Source organism: Aythya marila (genome assembly GCF_965140915.1).
Source record: "Aythya marila genome assembly, chromosome: 3".
NCBI lineage: Eukaryota > Metazoa > Chordata > Aves > Anseriformes > Anatidae > Aythya > Aythya marila.
Genome location: NC_139044.1, coordinates 47,277,651 through 47,298,197, shown reverse-complemented (window position 1 = coordinate 47,298,197; position 20,547 = coordinate 47,277,651). Strand labels below are relative to the sequence as shown.

The 20,547-nt window shown below is 35.6% G+C and overlaps 1 protein-coding gene across 1 annotated transcript in view; it reads left to right on the top strand.

Moving 5' to 3' along the window:
• Positions 1-20,142, top strand: part of PACRG (parkin coregulated) — a 214,182-nt gene extending 194,040 nt beyond the window's left edge. Inside the window, exon 6 of the mRNA XM_082756484.1 lies at positions 19,761-20,142. Within this exon, the coding sequence (XP_082612610.1) occupies positions 19,761-19,921 (161 nt within the window). The 3' untranslated portion in view covers positions 19,922-20,142. The remainder of the gene's footprint in view (positions 1-19,760) is intronic.
• The last annotated feature ends 405 nt before the right edge of the window (positions 20,143-20,547 follow it).

Here is a 20,547-nt window from a genome sequence, read left to right as displayed (position 1 = left end):
GGATGATGATAACATATAGGTGGAGTATCTAAATCACTAATGGTGATTTAACATTCAAAAAGCTGCATTTTGTATTTAGATCCAAATTTATAAATGCCACTGAGGTCAATTTACCAGATATTTAGCATTACATTATGCTCTTGTTATTGTTGCTCAGAATAGTAGCTGCCTTATCTTAGATACTGTTTGCAGACCTATTGGCACCTACATTAATTAGAATAGGAGACATACATATATTCATGAAGTGAATTTGACCTTAGATACAGGACTAGGAAACATCTCTTCCTTAGTCATTTACTTCAGTTTCCTGAACAAAAGTGGATTCATCTTTTTATTATTTATAGACATCCCTGAAGACTACAGCCTTTCCATTTCCTTGTTCACATGGGCTGTGGTGAATCAGGTCTAATGAAACGGCTCCACAGAATGATCCCCAGCACTGAAGGCTCATAATATCGAATAGTGGGCTCTTTCCCACAACACTTGTTCAGGTCAAGACCTAGAGGCTTAAGAAGTTGATTTTTTGTTTGTTTGTTTTCCCCGCAATCTTAAAAATCATAACTCTTATTCTTCTTCCTGAAACCAAACTGCACACTATGTGCAAGCAATTTTAAGATTCAAATAACATATATTTCCTGCTAGGTCAATAAACATCTATTGAACTTTTAATGCCACATCATAAATTATTTTTAAGGGACCCAAATATTCCAAATATGCTTTGCTAGATGCTTTTAAGATGGTAACATGATTTTTGTTTTTGTTTCAGAAAATAATGAATTAATTAATCTTTAAAAAAAAAAAAAAAAAAAACTCTTCCTTTCTTTTAATTAACAGAAATAGAATTGACCACATCTTCAGCTCATATTAAATGCTTATCAGTCCAAATAAGTTATCTTATGCTGGTTGTAATTCAACTTTCTGAAAAAAAAAAAAAAAAAAAAAGTGTTTTTTCCTTTTTTTTCTAATTTTGTTCTAATATTTTCTAATGCTCTGCTTAGTTCAAAAGATGGAGACAAAATGTGCATTGCCCAAGATAACAGCTCTGAAGGACAGATAAGCATGTTGATTAGAGATTCTGCTCTTCAACTTACAATTCTACACCCTTGATGATACAGTTCAAGAGTGATCTGTTGAATTGCCAGCAGAAGTGCACTAAAATGCAACAGTTCAATACACAGCCATCTCTAATTTCAAGCTTTTTAATTGAATGCCAGTCAATTACACAGTTATGATCCATATCTTATTACAAATGCAAGGTACTATACACACACATTTTAAATAGTACATTTTCTTAACTTTTAAACCATTTTCCTTTCTAGAAACTATTGCAACTAAACAATCAATTGTGATTATAATAACAGCCACAAAACATTTATTACTTAACATAATTATTTAAATGTAAAATTTTTTAAAAATGCGATATTGTTTTCTGTTAAAACATTTCCCAGCATTAAATACTTCTGCAGAGCAAAGTATTTCTCACCTTCTCATATAAATATTTTAATGTTACCTATCATAGGATTTGAGTAGTTTCCAAAAACTAATTAGAATCACAATAACTCAGCAATCTAATTTACACTTAACCTCTCACCTTTTCCACCCTGATCCATGTCCTATTTTCTTCTTCATAGCTGCTTTGTATAGTGGCTATGAGGATACTAATTTGAAGTGAATTTTCAGCTTTGTTCAGAAAGCTCAGAGAGCTGTGGTCAATCTAATATCCTCTGACAGGGAATCTGAAATCTTTTGTTCTGTTTATTGAATTACCCTATATTCTGCTCCCATGAGCTTTGTTTTTCAGATTGATAGATCATGATTAATGCAAAAGAGAGCAACTGAGGATGACAGTCTCCTCGTGGAGAAATATACTCTGAAAGATGTGGGTAAAACATTTCTTAAAGGATTTTGACATTTAGGATGGACACCACACCTTTGGCTTACCAATTTTAAAGGATACCAATAATCAAAGTTTGTTGTACTTGTATCAAAGTAATATGAATTTCAGTAATTCATTCCAACAGTTTTCAATGAGCAAGCCAGGGCCTAATCATTATACAGAAGGCTTGGATACAGCCTTCTAGTCACTCAGGTGGAAAAAGGCCTTTTACAAAATTTTAAGCTATTCAGTCACTCTACAATGCCAAGTAATACAAATGGTTTTCTTTGATGGTCTGGTTAGCATGAGAATATGTCAGAGTAAAGTGATAGGCTGGGTAGAGTAAAGTGATAGCTTTAGCAAAATTCAACAGAATATTCTCTTCTCACTTGTATCATTTTCTATCTTGATGAAATCTGAATTTGCACAACTGCTCTGTCCTAAGAGCTGATTTCTGTGAGACACTGGGAAACATGAAAGCTGAGAATGTTACACACATTAGAGATGAAGAAATGGCATGATGGAGCTATTGACAGCCGAGATCGTGGACTTTAACAGTTTTTCTTCAATGAAAATATTCCTGACTATAGAAGTGTACATTAAGGATGATTATGAAAATAATTTTTGAGGAAATCCAGAATTAAAAGGAAAAAAATATAGAGACAGTATATGTATTCCCTATATATTTCCTTGTATTCATGGACTGATTAAAGAATAAGAGGTTATGGTTCTCTTAGAAAATTAAATACAAAATTTTATCAATGTACCTACTGGTGAATAGTCACTGTGAAGCATTAAACAATTGATGCCCAGATTACATTTTTGATCTGTTTTATGGAACATTAGAGATGTGCATACAACATCCCACTATGCTTGTAGTAGTCAATTTAGACTGTTTACAGGAACATATGCCTTATATATGAAATACCTAAAGTTCCAGCTGAGTAAACACTCAAGTTTCCCATCCACTTCAAAGGTCTGCAAATAAACTTTGTGTACAATTTAAAGTGAAAAATGTGTATTATCTGCATCTGACCTTTTTCATTTAAAATGCTATTCTGCCTTTTCTAAATTATTTTTGACCTTTCTTTATTAAATAATAGGTGTAGGGATGAAAAGCTTCATACGTAATATTTCAGTGGAATATATGTTTATGGGCACTCAGGTTTTATCAATGCTTTTTGTACCAAGTGTGAGCTCATTTGTCAGGAACCCAGAAACATTGCAATATATATAGCTAGTAAAGCTGTTGTGAATGCCCATTAATAACTGAGGGTAGAGGGAGTGAGAAGGGGTAGTGAGGGGAGTCAAACATGAAATATAATGATAGTTAAATGTTCTACAGGAGAAATACAGAGCTTAATATCAGGTTATGCACATATATTTGAGATAAAATCCTGTGACATTCTTAAAGCATCATTCTTAATTATCATGTTTTTATCAACTATAGCTAAAATGTGCTCTTCAGTTGTTAAATTAAAAACGTAAGTTGCACACTCATATGAACTGCAATTACTCATTTAGAAACAAGCCAGCATGATTTAAAATCTTATAAGTAAGAAACTGTTGTCTGACATTGAAAGCTATTAGAATGAAATGCTGATAAAGTCAAAAGAGTGACTATTTTTCTTTCTTACAGAAACATAGTTTCCCTCAAAATAAAGTGCATGGCACTACACCTACTGAAAGTAAATGGACTAGAAATACTCTCAGAGAGAAGAATGTTTGTATTCTGGTTTATGTTAATATAAAACAATTTAACAATGTGATGAAAAAGTTAATCCACATTTCTATTAAACTTCACCCATGAAAATAAAATCATAGAGTTTGATCTTGCTCTTAGTGAATTCAGTGCATTGAATTTAATAGAAAGATGACCTCATCACAGCTGAGTCCGGCTGATGCTCTAATTAAACTAATTAAACAATTTTTGTTTGTTTTATTCCTCTTTTTTTTTTTTTACTTCATTTCCCTTGACTGGAGTGCAATTTCACCAAAACAGTAGTAGACTAATCATTAACTGGTAGCAGTGTATAGACTGGAAATTGAGAATCTCACTACTAGAATACCAGAAATTTATAGAAGTGTAGCTTCTGCTGAATGTGTGATCATTGTTTTTCTGCTCACTTACATCCCAAAGTAATTAAACTATACAACACAGCTATGTACTTGTCTTGGTGCAAAGTATGCTGTTTGGAGGTCATGCAGAGATTCCATGAAAATATCACAGTGGGAACTATAGTTCATTTGCATTGTCACTTCCTAAAAATTTGCAGAAACGTACCCTTGAAAGAATTAGGTCATACAAAATGTGGCCTGAGGGTTTCTCCTTTCTGTTTTCCCCAGTGGAATTCTGCAGCTGATGCGATGAAAATTGTTCTACATCAATAATTTTTTGAGTTAATCTTTCCTGAAAAAATTATTTGGCTTACGGAAACAAACAATCATTATTGTTCAGTGGGAAATTTATTCAGTGGGACATTTCCTTGTCTTTCCTTCTAGGTCTGATCTCTCAGTGCAAATGAAGTGGTGTTTCAGTGCACATATAGGTGTATACTAAGTGGTGGCAATGGTAAAGATCTTCTGAATCTTCTTCAGGTGGTTGTAGTTAAAGCCATGCATTAAAAATGCATGTTGCGATAACGTAAGGAAATGAACACTGCAAAGTTTGTTTTCCTTGGATATTATAACTTACATATAACTTTTCAGTTTCAAAGCTGAAAAGTTTTCTTTCTCATGGTATTCATTGCCAAAGTCTGATGGTCACATATGCCTTTTGCAGTTAGAAGAATAATGAATGGCTGTGATTTTCTTGCACTTTGGGTACTGTGAAAAAAAACTGAGAGATAAAAATGTGGTTAGTACTTTTCGTATTGCAATAAGCTAATTGATCAGTGTGGTGAACAGACAGATGCTAACTTGCTCATTTATAGTTCTGAAACTCATCGATTTACATGGTGAGGTATGAATAGAGCTGAAAGCAGTATCAGGCCCTTTATTTCTTAATACTTTTTAGATGCCTGGGTTGCTTGCTTCTTCTTTAGTTATGAAATGTTTTGATATAAATAAGCACACTTTACTCCTGATTTTGTAATCACTCATACGCTTACATGATGGTTTCCTGAATCGGACACATATCTACTCGTGACACCATTTTATATCACATTGGATTTATGTTACTGAGAAATGTTGGATGAATTTTGTTGAATTCATTTTCTGAAGCTTCTGATATATATACTTATGTATTTTCTCTTTATTTTTTTTTTCAGAGTTTTTTTTAAAGATTGTTTTTGTCTGTTTTGTTGTTGTTGTTCTTGTTTTTCTTTTTGTTGTTTTTAATATATAGCTTAAGCTTGAGCAATGTTACAAATTAGATGATGCTAATTTATCTTTGTTCACTTTGCATTATAGTTGTAGCATTTTTTTCTTAAATATTTCTTAAATATATTAAATATATACTCTTCTATGAGTATGATACAGAGAGAACATACTTATGTAATTTCTTTAGATTGCACATTATAATCATATCTTTAAGTGTTATTGCAATATAAATTTATAAAAAGAAAAGGAATAAGCTTGTATCACTTTTAGATCAGTTATTACTTCTGTGCAAACATAAACAGCCATAAATAAATGAAGATAGATGCAGAATAACCATCTGTTAGGAAGTTAGTTCAAGTCAAAACACTTAAAACTTGGCACTGTAGCTGTATTCATGTAAATCTGTATTTAAGTAACTAGCCTCATGTACAGATGTTCTGTTTCACTGCAGCCTTCATATGGGAACTGGTAAGGGCTCAGGATCAGCCTGCTCAGGTAGCTGCCTAAAATTGGATTCAGGTGCTAAACTTTGGGAGTCTCTGTTCGAAAACGTTGGCACGAGTTCATGATCTAACAAAAGGTCTGTCTTACAGCTTCTTTATTGCTAACTCATATGCGTAAAGGTCAAAAGAGACTCTCTCTGAGTAACTAGTTTGATAATTAGGTGAAATCTCCTGGATTGTGAAAGGTTCAGATTTGAAACCACGGGAGGTGAACAATGCAGTATGTGTTTCCAGCTTCCTGGAGGGGTCCTTCACCACTACATGTTCATAAAATAAAAATTAAGGCAGCCATTACTGCCCTCACCCATTTTTCTTTACCTGCCTTCCTAAGAATACAAGGGTTATGGGGCCACAATATATCTTTGCTGTAACTCTTTGCCCTCCTCAACTCCTGTAATATTCTAACCTATTGTCTTGTTTCAGTCAGACTGGAGAAGTGGTAGAATTTCTAACAAAGTAAGCATCTGGGTAGAGGGGAGAGATCCAACAGCGTGCCCATAGTGAGAGAAAGATTGGCACAACTCAGTTGTTACATATTGCAAGTGTAAAGATTGACAGTGAGGCAAGGATTGCAGTAAACGTGCTTGGGTTTTTGCTAATGTACCAGTTTTATACACACAGCACATACAAGGCAACAGAACGGGCCTTAGCTGATACTACCTTTCAGCTGGTAGAACATGTAGAAAACTTATATTATTATTCTAAAAGGGCGTAACTCTGAACAAACACACATTTGTGGAAAACAGGTATCACTACACAACTTGCTTTTAAAGAAAGTAGTCAGTGTCACCCAAAAGGAAAAGCAATGGATATCTATCAAGAAGATAGATATCTTAAGGAAAAGTTCTGAGCTGTAGCTCCAGGATGGATGCAAAATCCTGCGTCTTGAGGGAAAAGCACGATTTTAGACAGTTGGTTCTACTTGCCATTTCCCACTGGCTGCCTCTGGGAGACTCCACGCTCAGCCTTTTACTCACTTGGGAACTCTTTTGGGAATGTAGCACCTGCCTCATGCAGATAAGTCTAGTGCAAGCCTATGGATTCTCCTGCAGAGCTCACGTGACAGATTCTAAGTGTTGCAAAAGACTTGATTTGGTCTGAAATTTCAATTCTGTTTATAAGAAATTTATACCATGATGTTGTCTCCCTCACTATGTTTCTAATTCTGCCTCACAGTAATTCTGTTCTCACGGTTGTCTTCAATGGGTATGTGAAATCAAGTCAGTTAGCTGAAAATTATGAGTGCTATTATTGTTCCTATCCTGTAAAACCGAGTTCTTATCTTATAGTACCACTTCCCCTACAGAGCTAGAATCATAACTCCTGTTTATGCCCATCTGAGCTGCTAGATATGGATATATTACAATGGTGAAGGTATGTGAATAGACTGATACCAGCTTTCCTTTCTGAACAACTCCTGAGGATTTGGACGCAGTAGTTATAGTCTCACTGCTAGACAACTATCAGCAGTTTGGGGAGCTGTTGAGGCAGATGGCTGAGGCGCTAGATCTGATAACAAATAAGCCTAAAATGACTTATTGACTCTTCAGCCTTTTTTGATATTAAGCAGAGAGGAAAGCTTATGCTTCTCTATAATGAGGATATTACCAAACCAGCAAGAGATGTCTGGATGATTCTATTTTTGATCCATGTAATTAAAAGTAAGGAAGACAATAGAAAAAGAGAGGTACTTAAGCACTTGCAGGTTACTGGTACCACTCTTCTCATATACTAATCAACAGCTTTGGTCCACCTCCTCCATCTTAAAACAGAGAATACTTATGTTGATAGCACACATTCTGTAGGATCCCTATTCTTATATTAATAAGATTGGCCTTCACTTCTAATCATTTCCCAAATATACATATAAGTAGGTGAGATTCTTGCTCAGAACTGTAAAGCAAAGATATTGGATCCCTGCTACAGAAGTGCAGATAAGCCTATATAACTTTTCACCTTGTCTTGCTACTAAATTACAGTTGAAAATCAACAGGCTTGGATATAACATACTGATTGGTAATCATCAGTATATACATGAAATTGCACTGTGGAATAGCTTACACTATGGAATAACTATGCTAATCCATAATGTACTTATTCATATAAATTGGAACCTTTCTGGAGCATGCTTAAGAAAATTAATTAGCCAAATGAATGTTCTTGGCTTCCTTTCCTCCTTTTTCAGCCTTTGTTTTTCTTTGTCTTGTACTCCTCCCATGTTCACATTCTTGTCCTTGGGGCACGAATTGTCTATTTTACTTATCAGTCAAGTTCCCGATAAACTTTGTCTGTGCTAGGACAAATAATTCAGGAAGCACATTCCAGATATCACCATTCAGTGATGAAATTTCTTCATGACTCCTCAAGAATGTTGCTGACATTAATTTATAGACTAGTATAGGTTATTCCTTTCCCTTAAAATAACATTCCATATTTTCCTTCAAAAGTCACCATTCTGCATTAGATGCTGTTATCCAGAAACGCTCGGTAATACTTTTCTGAAGCAGCATTTTCTGTTATTCCTGAGCCAGAGCTTCCATGGGTACCAATTCAGCACTGCAGCTGCAGAGTTGCATCACAGACCTTTATACTCACTGCAACCATTAGCATTAGGCAGTGTAGGATGTGGAACAGCCATCTGTGACCTGCTGGAGAAAGGTGATAAAGGAATTTTGTGAGATGTTACTTCTCTATTTCCTCTGAAGGATGACCCTATCCACAAAGCAATAAGCATTCCAGGAAAACTGTGAGATAATATTATTCATGAAGTATCTCTCACTTAGTCAAGCTGTATTCCAGGCTATCTTTTCAACATGTCCCAAATTTACTTAAAACAAAACAAAAAACCTCATGACTTTCTTTCATAGCAATGGCCATTTCATTAAAGCTAGTTATAATGTGAGTGCTACTCTCAGATTATCCATGTGCAAGACAGCATATTTCAGTAACCAGGGAAGATTTTTCTTGACAGCTTTTTGCTTTTGTTCTTCATCGGAATACATGAGAATGCAAGCTGGCAAATACTCAATAAGAGCATATTGTGCTCTGCAGTGCTATTTACCTGTTTTCTTGGCTGTTAGAATCCTCTAGGCTAGCCTGAGTTGACCAAGAGCATTCAGCCGTATCACTGACTTCTTCGTTTGTCTCTTCCTCCCTGTCCTGACATGTGTTTGTGTGTATCTGAGCTGTTTTCCTTTTGAATCTGAACAGATGTAGGCTTGTCTGGGACCAGGGATAGAAGGGCTGTCAGATGAGTGAATGATGCGTTAAAAAAAATAATAATAATAAGATTGCAATTGCAAAATGTAGCATGCTTTACCTACATATTGGAGAATGTAAGTGGTCGTATTTTACTTGTTATGTCAGGATTAGCTGGATATTAACAAATTACAAAATATGTGATCTGTGGCTGTAAGGCTCTGGCACAGCAAGATGTCAGGGTAAACCCTCAAATAACCAATGCAAGGGAGATGAACTTACTGTGACTAGTACACCTCCATCAGCTTATAGATGTTAGATTTTTGCAGCAGTTTAGAGAGCAAAATACTAATTCAGCTGAGCACCAAAGATTTTTTTATCAATCCTTATTGTCGGTCAGATTCACTGCTTCTGTAGTGAAGTGAATGTATTATAAAATGTGTCACAAACTGAGCTAGAAGTGCTTCATTGTTAGCAGCTGGATGTTTTGTACACAAAGGCACCCATACGGATATGGGAAAGGTATTACTAGTGTGAAGAGAGGTGGAACTTTCCTTGCTGAGCATGTCATGTATCCTGTTTGCACGCAGAAAAGCCATTTTTACTTCCATGCCTAGTCCCAGAATAGACAAGTTTCAAGGTCTATTTCAGTAAATGTGGTAAATCAAGTATAGGCTTAAGAGATTATGTGCTTATGGATAATTGTAATTATTTACGTGTAAGCAATGTAAGAAATAGAAGATTATATTTTTTTTCATATACTCATACATGTCAGCAGTAAATTTTTATCATGGACACTGTAAATCAGAAAAACAGTCTTAATTCTTTCTCCTGTAGGTAGGATTTACAATTGCATTTTATTTTTTCAGAAAAACACTGTATGGAAAGGGGAAAAGGTTCTGCATTAACAAGTTTTATTGGAATAACACAATTTTCTTAAAATAATGAACAAGAATAATAAAACTTAGTAAAAGAAATGCATATACTTATATATTTTAAAAATCCTCTTAAAATATTGTCATATATATGAATAATAATTTTATCTCAAAAAATAACACTAGCTATTTCCCATCTTATTGTTTTTATACACACCTGCTATTTGCAGTTTTTTCTTTATTATGAACAATTTTATTTAGGCATCATAAAAATGCTTGTATTTTAATAACTTTACACTGCAATTACATTGTGGAAAAAATAGGATTACATTTTAAAAAACACAATCTGGAAACTCTGCTACCTACTACATAAATGGTGTAGTAAGTAGATTCCATACTGATAGTAAAGGGAGTAATCTTATAGAATTTGCATAAGGGCAAAAAAAAACTTCTTTCTGTCTATTACAAGAGTGCATCTGTCTCAAATCTTAGTAGGTGGTCTTACTAGTGGGACAGGTTACTGGATAAAACATGTGTAAGTAACTTCTGTCTTCCTAGAAACCCATTGATGTTATCAATGGCATTTTTTCCTGTTAACTGCTGTTGCAGTTCAGCTCCTTCACTTTCTTGAAATTGAGCAAAGTGGTTCTTGGATGAATGAAAATGTCAGGCAGTTCGGGAACTCACAGTATCAGCATGCTTCACTATTCAAGTCCCTGCCGTTTTGATAGCAAGCTGGACAATAAGTAGTTGTACCTGTGATAGTTGCCTTTTAGCAATTATCAAGACAGGTTATGTAGTTTCACAGCATGCCAGCAAACAACCTTCCTGTCATTGATTTATCTCAGAACACGTGTTTAGAGGAATATATGATCCAGAGAAATTAACAAATGATAATGATGTCATTTAACATCAGTAAAAAGTGCTGAAGAGTTCTTTGAAGGCAGATATCTAAGTGCCAATATTTAAAATAACATTTTCTAAAGAAGCTTTTCTCAGAACAAGATGGGAAGAATGCAGCAAGCTATACAGGAGAGCTTTCATACCCCACATTCCTCAAGTTGCTCTTCTTCAGATTACTATTTTATAATTCAAAAAGACACAACAAGATGCAAAGATTGTTTGGAACAGCTGTTTGCTGTTTTCTTTCTGTTCAGCTGTAGGCCCATGATAGTGGTAGTGTGTCCTCACCTAACTGTGTGCCCCAGGATACAGAAGTGTCTTGGCATATCAGGATACAGTCTCCTTAAGCATCACTTTACAAGACTGAACTGCTGTACAACAGGAGTAAGTTTCCTATGATTTTAGATACTTGCTGTTTTTGCATGTCACTTCATGTCTCCAAGCATTATGGCTTTTCTTATAAATCTGTCCATGATGTAAGAAGATCTCAGGCATTCAGCTCATTGTGCTGGATGCTGCTGGACCTCTTGCTTTCTTCATACCTGGCACCCTTTTAAATTACAGGTCAGGCAACAAAAGGTTACACGTGTAAAGTAAAGAAGGGCAAGTGCTTTCCAGTTAGAGTCATTAATGAAATAGTTCTCCCTCTTCACTTATCTTTCTTCACAGTTAATGCATTGAAAATTTTGAAAAACATAAGACAATTTTTTGAGAGAATTAAAAATCAGTCTGTATATGATGTATATGCAGTTCCAGTATTGCTTTCTAAAAGCTTCAGCTTTCACGGGTCAAAAGCTGTGAACCTGCAGAAACACCACATCTAGGGGACAGGATCTTCCTTCTCTTTTATCTACCTTGCGTTCTTTGCATTCTTATAGGCAAGGAATAAAAAAAAAAAAAAAAAAAAATGTAGTTGTATCAAAAAATTACTTTTTTTTCTGTTTGTTTGAAAAGCTTTATAAATTCAAATGTAAGCTTTTCTTAATGAAAAAGAAATAGCTGTCAACTAGTTTTTCATAAGAATTTATTTTATGTCCTTCTGTTGTTCATTAAAATATGCAAATTCATGTCTTGGGATGGTCATTATTTTTTATTTGTCATATGCATTGATCCAATTGGAAAACCACAGAAAGAAACAGTCACCAGATTACTGTTAATGTGATATTACTTTCTCTGTCTGGTTTCAGGACAGATCACTACTTTCCAGTTGCAGAGCTATCTGTCCTTTAAACTGAATAAATTCTGCCTTTGTCCCACAGCAATGAAAGAAATCTTCACACATCTACACAGTCATTCATAGCTTACATCTCCTTGTCCCTTCTCAAATCACTGCTTAGACATCCTCAATAGACTTTGGGTTCTTGCTTATTTCACTTAACTAGAGAAGAGGAAAACTACAAAACTGGCAACTTCAGGCATATCTAGCAACTTGCTCCCATAATTCTGATGGGAAATTTTTAATATAGTGACCCATTTTTATATGGTTGCTTTCCAGTGGCAATAAAGGGCTCACCATTCAATTACAAGGTTACAAAAGCTGTCATCGAGGTCATTTAGTTGACAACTAAATTTTTGACGGGCCAGCTATACCAATTGAGGTCCTGAAATGATATCAGTTTTGAGTAGCATGTTTAGATACAGCAAATTCCATTAATATGTTACAGATATTCAAAAATATTGATTTATTAGCACAGAGTAACAAATTACTACTGAGCTTTTTGTTGTAAAGAAAAAATAAGAATACTTTCCCTCAAAATAATTTTGGCTACATAAAAATATTCCAAGAGGGGAAGAAGAGGGGAAGGAGGACAGGTTGTCAAGCACCATGATTTTAAGTATGAATGAACTCGATAAAAATTGGCTGTTATAGCCAATACATTTTAAAATGAAAGCATTTGGGGACTTTCAGCTTTGTCACTTTTAATTAATATATATATATATGTTTATTACACACAAACACACACATAAACACACTTAGTTTCCATAGTTTTAATTTCTTTTGTATTAATTGTGCCATAGTTGGATGAGGAGCTAGAGTGGCAAGCAAATGTATTTCACATCAGAGCAGGAAAGCTATGCAAATTTTGCTCTCCAAACGTGTTTTCCATTAAAAAAATATTTACTTTGTACTAGTTTACATATGTCCAAAATGATTGGAAGAACATCAGATTCACATAAGTGGTGCAACTCTGGTTGCACTTTAAGCATGATTTGTGGCCTAATTTTGCAACGGTAAACAGTGTACCAAGGCCACAGAGATCTCAGACTCCAGTTTCAGTTCCCCCGTTGTGCATGCTGTTTATCTAAGATTATTTAACACTACTTTGTTTGATATTGATCACTAGCACAAACATAGGCAAACTTCAAAGTCAAAATTAATTGGAGAAGTTTAAATGCTTAGTGAGGAAAAATGTACAATAATCTTTTCTTCTTTTTTTACCTCATTCGTCAAAAGTATTTGCTAATATCATCTGTGATTTCTATATTTTGTAGTTCAACTTAAAAAAAAAAATAAAAATCTGGATTTAGAATGGATTACATCTAATGTTGCTAACATTTCCTGGAAATGGAAAACTGTGATAACAGCTGCTGTCTTGGCTCATTTTCAGTTGTTGTTTTTCGGTGGATTCTTTTTTTATTGGTTTTGATGGTGGTTTTTTTTTTTTTTTTTTGTGTGTGTGTGTTTGTTTTTTGTTTTTTGTTTTTTTTTTTTTTTGTTTTTTGTTTTTTGTTTTTTTTTACTGCAGCAATTTACAAGTAGTTACAGCTATCTACAGTAGGCTTGCATCATTAGTAAAATATTGTAAGTCAGTCAAATGTTTCCTTTCCAATCTGAGTGCTTCCTCCACTTACTGAATTGTTGACTTTCTGAATAGTATTTACAGTAATAACACTTGCATTCTAAAATAAATGCTAATTTATGAAATAAGCTAAAAGCTAGCTGCATACGGAAGATAACAGTAGAAAGAATCTATATTTTATGTTAAAATGCAATGCCTCTAATGAGAATTTTAAAAATCTTGTAAGCATCTTATTTAGACAGACAATACCCAGCAAATTTATATCAAATGTATAAAGTGTTTTGTTGGTTGTTTTTTGGTTTTGTTTTATAAAACTTATGATGAGCAGAAAGTTCTCTATATTAGTATTCTTAATTCCAAGCGTTCATGATTTCTCCTTGGATTGAAATTTTCTTCTGCAATCTTTCAGTATTGTAGCACTGAGAAGTGATAAACATTCAGCACTAGTGATGAAAAATAGAATGAGGAGCCAAGTAAAGCAAGAGACAAAGAACTCTAAATGCTGATAATGTCAAAAAAAAAAAAAAAAAAAAAAAACACGTTTGTGCATATTCAAAGGTTTGCCCTCCTTAAAGTTTATTATTACTTCCAGCTTTAATGTTTTAATGTGTTTTGAAAGATACATGTTTTTGTTGTGTTGTTGTTGCTTTTTCAAATGATATTTTCATAGTATCAAGAGTGTTAACAAATTTTTATTAGTTTTTCATTCAAATCTGTGCTTCTTTCTTCTGTATATGATTAAGCTTCCAAAAACAATGTTATATAAGCAGGATAGTGTCTGTTTCTATGCCAAAAGCTTGGTTTTGCTTTGTATCAAAACAGACAACAATTCTCCCCGTGAAGCAACTTCAGAAAATCCATCTTCACCAAATATGTTTTAATATTTAAAGAACACTTCCCTTCATCACATATTAAATGGCTGGTGAAGAGCCCTGCCAGCTCAAGGACCTCTGCACCATTTCTGGTTCTGGGATTACTGTGCACTGAGCAACTTCAGGTATTTGACCCTGAGCAACCTGATCTAACTTTGAAAATGGTGCTGACTCTGAGCAGGGCATTTGGACCAGATGATTCCAAGGTTTATTCCAACCTAAATTACTCTATTGTCTCTTCTTTCCAGTTTTTGAGATTTGGAGCCTGTGTGAGGCCAGTTTGTGCTTCTGTGTGCACATAATCTAGACACGTCCTAAGAAACATCTAAAATTGGTGTCCATGTTGCTGTGAGCCTTCAGGAATGGAAGACAGAATTTTATGTCTGTGTTGGTAATGACTCAAAGTCGTAATCTCCGTGTGCCTCGTCCTTTACTTGAGTAAAATGAACCCTCTGTTTCTTAGCCAGTGACCCTCCATTTCTCAGCATCCTGTAACTTTTCACAGACTTGCAATTAAATGAGCAAGGAGACCAAGCTACCCCATCCTTCCTGGAGCTGGCAATTTCAAAGCAGAACTATGAGTCAGAGTGGCAGGAGTGGTGCAAAGGAGTCCTGCCTCCTGCTGCACTGACTCATCAGGGGCTTTCACTTTCCGCTCCGGTCAGGAAGCCAACATCTTTTATGGCAATGAAACTAATCCTAACAAGAGGACTTTGAGAAATTTATTAAGCTCTGAACTCTACCTGAGCAGCGAAGTTATGAGATGTGAACCCTGACACACATACATGCCAATCAGTATATTATGTCAGTGAGCTTTCATTTATGTTTTGATGCCAACTCCTGGAAGGGATAAAGTCCTGAAATTTGGCACAAAATATTTTAATGTTAGTTTGTACTGCTTAACTGTATGTTGTTCTATGATAGGCTTTTTTGTAGAAATATGATTCCATACTGAGTAATACATCTGCACACTGCAATACCTTCATTGTTGTTTTTTTGAATAAAAAGTCTTATGCAGTTAGTGGTTAGCATGTTGGATTAATGTAATCATTTTAATTGATGAAATGGCCTGTTAGTTTGACTACGATGAACTGAGGTAGCAGTTCAAAAGTGGTTTTTGCCATAGTTAAATTTCACCATTAGTAGTACATTCATCGTCTATAACAAAAAGTGCAAATGCATGATTTGTGTCTAATATTTTCCATGACTTGGAGCAAATCACTTTACCTTTCAGTATGTCTGTTTCTCAATATTCAAACAGGGAGAGATGATGCCTATCTTTCCAAGTAGGTTTAGGGATTTATATCCAAGAAAGAAAGAAGGAAAGAAAGAAAGAAACAACAACAAAACAGCAGCCAACCAAACATATCCATCTCTCTATTGTTTGTTAACTAATAGTAGTTTAAAAATTTCTGCCTCTTGTTGTTAGATAAACCCTCTTGCTCCAAGAAAAAAATAAATCTCTATGTGGTTATATATGCGTTTATAACTTTTTACAGAATAAAGGAATGGCCTTTGAATTACAATTTGATTACCAAAAAAAAAAAAAAAAAAGTTTAACCTGGGGACATGGGGCTTTCTTCCCAGTGTCTTCAGAAATCTCTTTTAAGTATGTTTCTGTGCTCCAACACTAAGCATTCCTCAGATATTTAGCATCCGGGGAAATTCCAATATCCCAAGATCTACAACGTTCCTACACCAATAGGTGTATTCAATATGTCTATACAATAGGTGTATATAAATGAAAACTCCAGCTTGAATCTGTGCTTTCCATGAAACAGAGCCACCATCAGGAGCACAATCTGTGACTTACAGAAAGGTACTTTGACTTATCTGGGAGAAACCCCATTTGAGATCTGGCCTGCCTCAAAGTGAAATCTAATAATCTGAAAGAATGTCTAGGCCACTTTCAGGTGCTAACAAATGTCTAGAGGTAGGAATAGGTCTGCCTGAGCTTTAACAGTTGATTTACTTTTCTTGTCCACCCTAGGACTTAAAAACTGCCCTGTGAAGCTCTTAATGCTTTGAGAAAAACTTGCCTATCCTTCTTTAATGCAATACAATTTTAAATTTGTAGTATTACCATAGTAAATTTTTAAAAATGAAATGCAATACATATAACACTAGATTTTCTTTAATGTCCTGAATCACAAATAGAAGCATGTCTAGACTCAAATGCAAACCACGTTTTATAGCACAACTCAAATCCTCCTCCGTTCCCTGCCAAATGCTGAGTTCAGTCCCTGCAGGTCTGAGCAGGGTTTCCTCAGCTACAGCGGCTGGCATCATGAGTGCTTATGGCAGAGCAGGGAGTGCCGCTGCTCGCCTTGGTGTGCTGGCTGGTTTCATCAGCCAGCGCAGGTCTTGACAGGTGCAGAGCCTTCCACCTCGCTTTCCAGGGCCATGGAGCCCTTGGTGCAGGCTTTAGGAGACTGGGAAATAACGTTTTGATCCAGAAAGGGAAAACAAGATATTTTCTTGATTGTAATCCTCTAGATCTGCAAGCACTGCTTCAGTGAGTTTCTTCTAAATGCAATAACAACATTTGCTCTGAAAAGAGTTCTTGATGCATGATGAATTTGCCAGACATTTCACTTTGAGACCAAGATATGACAAATGTGCTTTCTCGCATTTTCATGTTGATTTATTCTCCCTCACAAAGGACAACTTCATAAAGAGCTTGAATCAGATCCACGTTCACACTTTACATATGCAACATTTTTGTGGCTGACAAAGTTGGCTCCTCATGCAAACTAACTTGGAATTGAAGTCAAATCAGAGAAGGGCATGCCGAGATCGCTACACTTCAGTAGCTATTTTTTCCAACTAATCATCATTATTATGACTAGATATTTACCCTTAGGTGCATTGAGCAGATCATTCTGACTCATCCGTTCAGTGGATGTTGTCCTGTTGGGTTAATCATTATCTTTTTGTCTGAAAGATTTTTTAATTCCTCTAACTGCATGGGATAGCTATTTTGGTACTTACCAGGTGACCTCAGTGCTGACACAGCCTTTCTGGTATTGTTGGTTGTAACTTGTGTCATGACCTTAATGTGAATTATGGCTGTCTTGAGGATACAAACCTTCATGTAGCACAGATGGTCTGTAGGAAAAAGATGTTAATGAAGGTCTGTACATCACACATTGTCTTCCCTTGCAGACTATTTCCTTTACCATTGCCTCATTCTTGTGGGCACCTTTTAATCAAGCTTCTAAGGTATAATTTATTGTACAGACTATGCTCTAATAAAAAAGACTACAACACGGGATTCTGGAAGATGCCTTTGCTACCAGCATTATCACCGCATCTTGTTGGCCTCCAAACTTGCTTAGTTCTCCATTATGCATTGTATCACCATTACTTCCAGAGAGTAGATTTTTTTACTTCTTCTTTGAAAGAATGATGAACGCTGTGTAAGCTCATTAACAGAGCATGTGTGTAGGCTTAAAATTACAGATAATAGACAAATGGTTGGAAAGTCAGTAATTCCTTTACGTATTTGCCAAGACTTGGGTCAAAGTTCAGAGTTTCCTTTGCTCAAACTGGTGAAATCAGAAACACCTCCAGGTGTTTTGGGGAGTGTTGGCAGTACACATGCAACACAGGTGAGGAGGCACAGTTGATCTCAGGTGTTTTCTGCAAGAGCAAACCATGTCTAGTCTAAATTGCACTCAATTTTAATGTGCTTTACTTTTTGCATAATATATTTTGTATAAGCTAATCCAAAGCCATAAGCTATTTTATTTAAGAGCTCTTGTTTTCTATGCACTCTCAGAATCTATTATTTCTAACATTACAATCAATTCATTGTAGTCAATGTTGATATCACAACCCTGGCTTCTCACACACATGAAATAAATAGTTAATTTATAGGAAACTGTCTGTGTCTTTAGGAGTAATCATCACAAAGTATTTAATGTCTTTCTACTCTGAAGCCCAGTTCTTTTATGTCACATCTGCGTTTGTGTAAACATTCAAAAAAAAAAAAAATAAGATACATACATAATCGACTTGGAATGCAATCAAATATATAACATGGATATTCAGGAAAAAGGCAATTTTTACCTCAGTGTTTGTCTTTTCCTTCATCAGCATGGTTTTTCAGGTTTAGTGGTAAAGGGTCACAGGCTTAAAATTCAGATCTTTGGGCTTAGATCAAGGAAAGGACGTAAGGGTGGAGTGCAGCTCTATGTTTATACCCCACAGGACTTGTGTTGTGGAGGCAGCACTGGGAGCAAAACCTGCCCTCACCCCTTGTGGGCACCGCATTTCTGATGTGAAAGGCAGGCACTACACAAAAAGTTGGTTGCGTTGTCATGACAAACATGTCCTTAGCCGGCTGGCTGAGGCTGTAATAAGTAAGCAGCGTTATCTGAGATGTTAAATGTGTGACATGGGCACGTTGCCACCACAGCCTGGAGCAAGACCATTGACTGACTGCATGTGGACTCCCCACGGCGGTGCGACAGCCGCTCCGCCTGGCCAATGCACTGCACCTGGTCAGCATACAATATGCTCTTACCAAATTATTTTTGATATGTCTTAAAATATATCCATATTAAGGCAGTTTTCAGTATACTGTTTTTAAACAAAATTGAACATATTTTCCTCTTTTAAATGTCTTGGCATCGTTGCAGGTGGATTTATTTCCTACTTGTGTATTTTGTGTTCTCACAGTTATTTACACTGTGATTTGTTTTGAATGATTACGCTCTGTGTGTGTGAGTGTGTGCCACCCTTGCTAATCTATGTTAGAGAAAGCAGGAGCGAATGTTACAGCGTGCAGGGGCAGCAATAATTTGTCCTTTTGACACTGGCTTAATTTTACACATTTTTCAGGGAGCAGAAATTGAATGAGTGCCATGTTATACTCCAAACATCTCTTTTAGGCCAAATGACATCCCCTCAACCAGAAATGACATAAGCCTGTGAATATGATGTGTAACATGGAACAATCCCAAAGCAATACCTATTGAAGATTTCAAAGCATAGCAAGTCTAGCTTAAGTCACATTTTGTAGATAAGCATTTATGCATCTGGCAGTAGAATTTTGTCCTAAATAAGCAATGTTATGAAATAAAGTAGTAATGGTATTAAGAGATTAACTGTGTAACAGAGAGTCTATCCATATCTTATAATAGCATGTGTTTTCTTTGGATTTTTACTTAGATACTAAAGCAACGCATACATGAGCAGCTTTTGAAGGCATATGAACGGGGAGCCTGACAGAGCCTTACAGAAAAAACAAAAACATCCTGTTTTCAAATTCAGCTGTTTTGTGTCACAGAGCAAAATTTCTAATAGAGGGACGGTGACTGAGGAGCAATTCCAATCTTCTATGTCATTATTTCAAAGCGTAACATCAAATTTAATATAATTATTTTTCTTTTTGTTTTATTAATCAGTTAATTCAGGCGATGGGATAGACTACAGCCAGCAGAAGCGTGAAAATATCGGAGATCTGATTCAAGAGACACTGGAAGCCTTTGAACGCTGCGGTGGAGAAACTGCTTATATAAACATTAAATACATGATCCCTACTTACCAGTCGTGCATATTAAACTGATCTGTATCAAATGGGATGATTCCATTTGTGTTCTAAAAAAACTGTGTCTGACTCTGTGTGGCATCTTGTTAGTCATGCTTTTTTTCTCTACAGCTGCTAAAATAGTGGCTTCTGGGGCATTAGAGTGTTAGCACTATTGTGAACAAGTCTTTCCAATACATAAATAGTGCCTGTTCCTTTGATTACAATGGTGTACTGTGCTTGTTTGTTCCGTGAAAGAATTGCTTCTTTATAACAGAGCTGACTCGAGCAGGAATCAGAGTTAAACCTTCAGTTGTATAGACAATAAAACTATAATTTTCATACGCAATTCAGCAATTGCTGTTCTGTGTCCGCTTGCCCTGAGGGTGATGTCAGAGGCTGTAACAAGAAGAGTTTATGCTGACTGCTTAATAGGTGTTTGTCATGGAAGAGAAACACCAGTTCAGCAATGTCTCTCTAGCAGCTGTGCCGAATAATGTGCACCGACATACAATAAAACTGTTGAATGTATATACCAATTATAGTGGGAAAATTTATGTGGTCCATTATAAACCACTGTCAGAAAATTAATTAATGTCCCTTACACGCTCATGGTCTAAGCTTCCAGGTGTTTACCTTGCTCTGGACCTTGGGTTCCTGTCAGT